The sequence below is a fragment of the Zingiber officinale genome, chromosome 9A (genome assembly GCF_018446385.1).
Source record: "Zingiber officinale cultivar Zhangliang chromosome 9A, Zo_v1.1, whole genome shotgun sequence".
Lineage (NCBI taxonomy): Eukaryota > Viridiplantae > Streptophyta > Magnoliopsida > Zingiberales > Zingiberaceae > Zingiber > Zingiber officinale.
In genome coordinates this window covers 8,789,557-8,797,754 of record NC_056002.1, presented here as the reverse complement: position 1 = coordinate 8,797,754, position 8,198 = coordinate 8,789,557, and the positions used below count along the sequence as shown (strand labels likewise).

At 34.6% G+C, this 8,198-nt stretch overlaps 1 protein-coding gene across 1 annotated transcript; it reads left to right on the top strand.

Annotated features, from left to right (window-relative positions):
- The first annotated feature begins 935 nt into the window (after nt 1–935).
- On the top strand, nt 936–6,526 carry LOC122020146 (MACPF domain-containing protein At4g24290-like). Its single transcript, XM_042577928.1, has 7 exons — nt 936–1,439; nt 2,112–2,350; nt 2,661–2,862; nt 2,931–3,008; nt 3,104–3,287; nt 3,735–3,901; nt 5,616–6,526. Exons 1-7 carry the CDS (start codon nt 1,194–1,196, stop codon nt 6,333–6,335), a joined length of 1,836 nt encoding a protein of 611 aa, XP_042433862.1. The 5' UTR covers nt 936–1,193; the 3' UTR covers nt 6,336–6,526.
- Nucleotides 6,527–8,198: the final 1,672 nt, after the last annotated feature.

Sequence of the window (8,198 nt, the reverse complement as noted above, 5' to 3'; positions counted from 1 at the left end):
TCTGACCCTTACTAATGCGATCAGTCATAAGTCTATATTACCATCTCAACTATGCCAACAATAACCAAGAGGTCCAATTTATCTTTATTAGTCTATAAAGTATACGATTTTATTTTTTATAATCATGCGGAGGGATGTCACCATGACGTGAGATATCAGTAGCTGACCTATTTAACGAAAAGTGACCGAGCGAATTAAATAGAACATTGATGATGTCATTGCGATTAATAATATCTTAATTAAAAAACATTAAGTGAAAACACAACTGAGGTTTCTTAAATTCTTATACATATGCAAACATCAATTAGACCCAATTAAATTGGTACAGACCATTTAATTTCCAATATGCTATTTGATTATGGCAGTTCATGATGACTATTAACATTTCAAATTACGAAAATATATAATTAACAAAGTCAACTGAAATTTATCTATAAGTTTTTTATTAAAAAAAATTATAATTAGGGTGAAAATGGTGTAATGAAACGGCGTAGCCTAGGCGACACGTCGGATTCTGTTTTCGGAGCGAGACAGGAGGAGATCCGACCCGGCATCGTCCCACAAGCCGCATTCAATTCAGTCACCTCGGCAATTAAGTCAAAACCTCCACGCGGCGGAGAGCATCACCAAGCGTCCACTACATCCCCGTCCAAAGATGGTCAACCGAAGGTGGACCCCGCCACACCCGATCTGTCCAATTCAAAGTCGTCTCATGCCCGTTTTCGTTTGCTCCCTTCCTCCCTCAAAATAGACTAGTGAATTTCTTTTGTTTATTTGGAAGGAAATAAAGGAGCGGAATGGATTAGGCCAATTGCCTTCGCTCCATTAAAATATAGTTAAAAATAAAAATTATGTGTTTTTGTAAACAATAGTAATATTATAAAAGTAAAAAAAAAAAAAAATTCCTCGTTCCTTCCTCGATCCCCAGTAAACAAAGAATCAGACACCCAAACCCATAGCCTTGGCGTCAATAAAGACGACACCTTTGCCCACCGGGCAAAATTTCGCCTATCGTCTTCGTCGATCTTCCTCTCGCCCTTGATTAGCCGTCACCAACCGAGGGTCGGTCAAACCACTCTTGTCACTGCCATCTTCATCAGGAATAAGTTTACGCCTGCAGAAGACTACTTCTATGACCCTCCCTATTGGATCTGTCGGGTTCGGCGGTTGAGGACCCAGAACTGGGGAGAGGGATGGAAGGGGAGAAGGTGGATCTGCGGGCGCTGCGCTCGCTGGGCCTCGGCTTCGACCTGACCCACGACTTCCGCCTCCGGTTCGCCAAGGAATTCCACGGCGGCCGTCTCGTGCAGCTCGATGAGTCACGCGTCCGGGATGTAGTGTTCCCTGGGGGGCAGGTCGTTCGCGGTGTCTCCGAGGATATCGGATTAGATAAGGGCGATCGGATTCGGTTCCGCTCGGATGTGCTCGAGTTCAATCAGGTCAATCTTTATTTTATTTTTTTTTTGTTTTCCCTTTTGAGCCTTGGGAAAAATGGATCTTGATATCCGGAGGGCTCCTTTTATAAAGGTTTTGATAAAAAGATTTTAACTTGTTGGCCGGGAAGGAATGCCATAAGGATAATGAACGAGGGGGGAATCGTTTGGTATGGTCCTAATTGTTTCTTGTTTTTCTTTTATTTGATATTTCTGGGTGATCCTATTCGATCCTTATTATAACCTTAAGTACGATATAACGACAACTAATTTTGCTTTCTTCGACAAAAAAAAAAAAGTGTAGAAGCCTGGTAGAGTTTGTATAACCACAGTGGGATCTGGAGATTCAAGTATCAAACGAGAGGAAAAGTGGTAATTTTCTGCTATATAGAGTTGATATATGGTCCCTTCCCTACTGCACTCTAGTGTCATTGTCTAAATGTTACAGACCAAAACAATGGTTTTTGTTTCTTTCTGTAGAATAAGGGATCATACGTGTAAATTTTATAGGGTTGGTTGGTAATATTCATTCTGTCTTCCCAGTTGAATAAGTATAACCGTATGGAGCTCTATCAATTGTTGAGTTATACAAATTTGGATTTTTGGGATCTTTCAATGTTCTACCGAATTGAAGGTTAAGGTCTATATGTATCATCTAAGTGATTGTTTTTGTAACAGATGTCCGAATTACTCAATCAGAAATCTTCAGTCCAAGGAAAGGTGCCTTCAGGCTATTTTAATGCTCTTTTTGATCTAACTGGAGCATGGTTGGAAGATGCTAAAGAGACAAAATATTTTGCTTTTGATGGATACTTTATTTCCTTGTATAATTTACATCTGAAAGCTTCTCCCTTAGTTCTTCGTGATGAGGTTAAAAGGGTGGTACCTTCAAAGTGGGATCCTTTAGCCCTCAGTTGGTGAGTTTGCTTCCACTATAGAATTATGAAGTTAGTTTATGACATAGATGTTAGCGATCATATGAGTTTGTATAAGCTATAATTTAAATCTGGTTATTTTAATTAATTCCTGGTTTCTTTTCTACAAGACAAAGAGATAGTGATTTAACACAATGGTCTATATTTATCTAATTAACTATTCATGGCATTAATCCACCTACAATTTGAAGATATATGCTCGCTAATGGTTACAAGGTGGCATTACGCATACACCATCCCATAATGGTTTTATGAATTAATGAAGTTTTTTTTCTTCTTCTTTTTCTCTCAGGTTTATCCGGACATTTGGAACACATATAATTGTAGAAGTAGCTATAGGAGGTCAGGATGTAATTTGTGTTAAACAGAGCCCTTCATCAACAATTTCTTCAGCTGAGTTAAAGATGCATCTTGAGGATCTTGGAGATTTTTTATTTTCTGATGGAAGTAGTCCTTCTCCTCAACATCGGAAAATCAGAGAAGGCAAGAACAAGGTATAATTACTTGATTTGATGTTAACTTGTCTCTATGGAAGAATTGATTAATGTCTTTCTTTAGCTAGGTGTCTGAGGTCTTCACGAAAATCTTGCAACCTAACACGTTGCATCTGCCTGTCTATTCAGAAGCTTCAACCAAGGAAGTATGACTATAGACATTGCCTAGCCATAAATACTATTGCATTTGATTTTCTACTCAAAGTAATAATCTTGAACTGCAAATGTTGACTTATAATAGGGACTCACTATTATTTGTGCAAAAAGAGGAGGTGATGTATACGTGCCAACTCACTCAAATTGGCTACAGACTGTGCAGAATAACCCTGACGCAATCCTCTTCAAGTTTGTTCCCATCACATCTCTTCTAACTGGTATCCCGGGCAGTGGATATCTCAGCCATGCTATAAATCTGTATCTTCGCTGTAAGTTAAGATTGGTATAAAATGTGCTACTAGATTTATTTTCTCAATAGGCTATACTTTTGGGAAAATCAATTTGCTCTGATGAATTTACACACCTACACTAGTTTAATAAGTCTAGGGCAGCAGTGTTATGCACACAAAACATCCTATGCTATTTTTATAATCCTTTTTAAGTAAACGCTCAAGTTGCATTTTTCAAATTTGTTTTATAAAATGATTTTCTTATGTACTTGTGGAAAGATACATTTTCAAGATTCAAGCATTTTATAGGATCATGTACTATTAAATGCTATCATAAGTATGCATTCCAAAATTTATACTGGACTCTGCATGCACTTTTTATTTTATAAGTGACTATACTCTGAAATTTCACTGTCAATTATTTGCTATTTTCCATTACTCATGTTCCATTGTCTTTGATCACTCGTATGCTTTTGTACTTGCCAGACAAACCAGATCCTGAAGATTTACAGTATTTTTTGGAATTTCAAGTTCCTAATCAGTGGGCACCAATGTTCAATGAATTAGCTCTTGGACCTCAAAGAAGAAAAGTCTCCTGTCCCAAACTGCAGTTTAGATTTTTTGGTCCAAAGCTTCATGTTAATACTGACCAGGTATAAATATTGCATGTATCTTTAGGTTCCTTTGTCTAACTTGACGTGATCTCATTTTCAAAAGGCATGGGATTCTTTCTTGTATTTTTCTGTTTGCTATGCTATTATGTCCTTAGGCTCCTCTTTGTTTCTGCTTCACTGGTTGATATCATCTCTCTGATTGATAATAAGGTTTATCTGTGTTCTCAAAGAATTGAGAAGTACTAGACAAATCTAAGTTGAGGATGTAATATGCAAATGCAGAGCATCACTGATCTGAATATCTTGCACATGACTCCGTTAGGTTATAGACAGGATAAGTGAAGAGATCGCAGTCACTACAGGTTGTTAAAATTGACAAATCCCATGGCCAAGTTGGATTAGGATAGGTGAACAATGAGCCGAATGTTAAGAAAATGGTCGCTCAGTTAAACCAGTCAGAAAAGTACCCAAATCATTTAAACACGTTTGCAAGTAACTGGGAACATCTCACTACTTAGCCTAGCATGTGATATGGGAAAAGAGGAAGGTTTGGAGTCGCCTATCGATGATGTTTAGCAGTCAATAGAGGAGTAGACTATATTGGTGATCATGCTAAAGCAAACTTGACTAAGGAGGAGGATGCAGGTGCAAAAAGTGATAGGGCACTTAAATAAGAATAATTAACTAATACAAGTAGGTAATATTTGTTTTTATTATGCATTAAACATCAACTATGAACTAATATTGTTAAGCAATAACTTATTATACTGTGTGGATGGTAAAATATTATCTATTATCTACGAATTTGGTATATCTATTGGTAACGAGATATTGATGATGGGCCAATCTTATTTGGCTAATCTACAAATATGATATGATTAATAAACTGATTTTACAGATATTTTATCAGGTATATAATATGATATTATTAATAATTTGGTATCTTTCATTGATAAATATAATAGTACTTAATAGTTTTTTACAATATAGAATAATTCCTTAAAGTTTTAGTTGCCATTAAAATTATTAAAGAGCATCAATGTTTGCTATTTCGGATATATACCATGCATTAGATAAATTAATTATTCCTTTTTATTTTCATTTTTCTATTTTAATTCATTGCTTTTTTAATTGCAATCTCATCTATCTGATACTGCCATTATTTAGGCTTTTGCCCTGATTTTGGGAACTTATAGATACTACTCTGTAAGTTGAGTCATTGTGTGTATTATCCAAAGAATTTGGTAACTATGGTTTAGTGTACGCTCGACTGGTTTCAGCTTGATGCTGAACTGGGCATATCGAAACTAAAATAAAGAAGAGCCTACCTGGTGGGCTGGTAGTATCCAAGTTTCTGCCTGGTCCACTACTTTTTAGCCTGCGCTGGGTGATATTTCATTTGAATCATAAATGCTTTCTGTGTTGTCATTGTAACATAAAAGTTACTGTTATCCATACATATTTATGTGATGCGACAACTCAAATGTCATGTTACAATGGCGATGTCTTTTGTGTCAACCTGAGGCAGGTCTATTTCGTCGTTCTTTCAATTGGTTTGTTAATTGCAATTGTGTGAATAAATTGTAGATTCTCAGTGCTTTCTTAACACAAGTTGATACTATTCTTACTTTTTATTGATCTAGAACACGCTAGTTGGTTCTTATTGTATTGAGAAATTCACTCATTTTCTATGCTTCTGGAGTTTAACAAGCACCTCTGCCTTTTTTTTTCTTCAATGTCTGAATGAATTTAGGTTGTAAGCAATCAGAAACCAGTAATTGGCATGCGATTATACTTGGAGGGCATCAAGTGCAATCGATTGGCCATACATTTGCATCACCTTTCAAGTCTTCCCAGCATGCTTAGAAACACTGGTTCATCTTGGATATCCGAGTGGCAAGGATCTCAAGAGTCAGCAGACCCAGGATATTTTGAGGCTATCCAATGGGAGAACTACTCAGCTATTTGCACATTGGCAGTGAAGCATGATCCTGTTTGGCTCCAAAGAGTATCTAATGGTGTGTTTGTGGTAATTGGTGCACAACTTGTTACAAGAGGGAATTGGTCCAAGAAAGTGCTTCATCTTCGCCTCCAATATATGCACATTCCAAACTGCACAATTCGAAAGACAGAATGGGCTCGTGCTCCTGCAACTTCTCTGAAGGGAAGTTTTCTGACAAATCTAAGTACAAAATTTAGCACACCATTCACGCCAAGGGATGCAACGCCGCCTATAAAGAATGACCCTGCACAGCTGAATTCAGGTGTGTATCCTGATGGCCCACCTGTGCCAGTGCAATCAAGAAAGCTCTTAAAGTTTGTAGATATGGTTGAGGTTGTCCGCGGCCCTCACAATGTACCAGGCCATTGGCTTGTAATTGCAGCTAAGCTCGCTAAAGAAAAGGGAAAAATCGCCTTACATGTAAAGTTTGCTTTGTTGAGTTATTCAGCTGAACCAGAGATGAGCAACTAATGTTCGTATAGTTCTCTTCCACCCTGTAGATTTAAGAGTTTTGATTGCGGGATCCGGATTTCTAAGCACTATTTATTATCTTTCATTAGCATTAAAATTGTACAGATATAGCAATAATTTGCACTGAATGCTTACAACTCGTGTCATGTTCAATCTTTCCCTTTATTTTACCCCAGTGTTAGTATTTCAAATCCAGTTTCCCATTATTTGGAAAAATGAGCTGAAAATTGTCATAGCAGGACTCTTCCAGTTGCATGTTTTTGACAAAACTCTGCTGTTTAACTTTGGTCTCCATCATTTATTCTGGAGCTCAGGTTCTAGATCCTCTCTTTGACTTTTATTGACTATCATTTTATATTATAATAACTACTAAAACAAAATTTAAAATAAATATTTTCAAGAAATAAATGAAGCCATAGTAAGTGATCTCTCGCCCGTTCTTCCTGCCGATCTCATGGATATGATAATTGAGTTATATCAACTTTTTGTCTTCAATTGTATATATATATATATATATATATATATATATATATATATATATATATATATATATATATATATATATATATATATTAAATTGAAAGTTCACTATGAGTTACTAAACTTATCTATTGGGTGAAAAGTCAAAACAAATCGAAAATTTAATTCATTTCAATTTTTTTTATTTCAAATTGAATTGAGTAATAACAATTAATATTTAGTAACTTATATATTTTAAACATGAAAAATCATTTTTATTATAAAAAGAATAATCAGTTTTAAATTTGATTATTTGTTTAATCATGGAAAAAAGCAACTTTAAAAATATTAAAATCATTTTTTATGTATAATGTTTATTTATTAAAATTTCTTTCAATTTTCAAATTTTACTTATAATTTTTTTATTACCTAAAAAAAGGGAAAGATCATGTTATAATAAAAATTTCAAGATAAAGATCATGTGTTTCTTTTCCTAATTCAGTTGCCATGCTGAATATGCTCTTTTATATAAAGTATTTAAGTTAAAGGGTGTCTCTTCGATCGAAATCCAATGGTAAAGTTTACTTCAAATTGATTATTTTATAAAAATGTGTTTGATTGTGAATTTTATTGGTTATTTTGCTTTTAAACAGAACCAAGCTAGGGAGAACATACACATGGAGCCACGTTTTCTGAACTAAGTTTAAACTAAGCTTGTTTAAAAATAAACGAGTCATTTTCAAATTGAGCTCGAGTTATTCCTAAAGTATTTAATTTTATTATGAGTCAAGTTTAAATTTAAGAATTAAAGTTTGAATTGAACTCGAGCCAAGCTCGAGCTTAAGTAAAATAAATCAAACTCAAGTTTTTTACTGTTCAGCTAGACTCGACTCGATTATACTCTTAATTAGAGAATGATATATTTATTAGGATAGGAATCAATTCTCAGTGGGTATATATTTTTAGAAAAAATTTCTCTAAACTTTTAATCATTTAACGGTTGATTATAAATTGATCTTATAATTTATTTTCTTTTATGTAATTTAGACATGAACTGTGAAAGATATATAAACATGATTTCCTTTCTTACTAAAATAGATAGTCTCGAGGCCATTAAAATAGATAAAAAATATATATATAAATTGACACTCCTAATCTTAAGGAACCATATACAAAATATCTAGAGTTCGAATTTTAATAAAGTTAAGGTAAATGATTTCCTTATGTACTAGTCACTGTTCCAAAGATTAATAGTCGTCCATGATTTACCTTTTCAATTTTAGCCCGACAAATTGACGAAAATATTTGAAAAGAATATATCCATTTTTTACCATCATACATAAAAGAAGACCATATTTGACGAGAATATTTGAAAAGAATGTATCCATTTTTTACCAAAGAAAT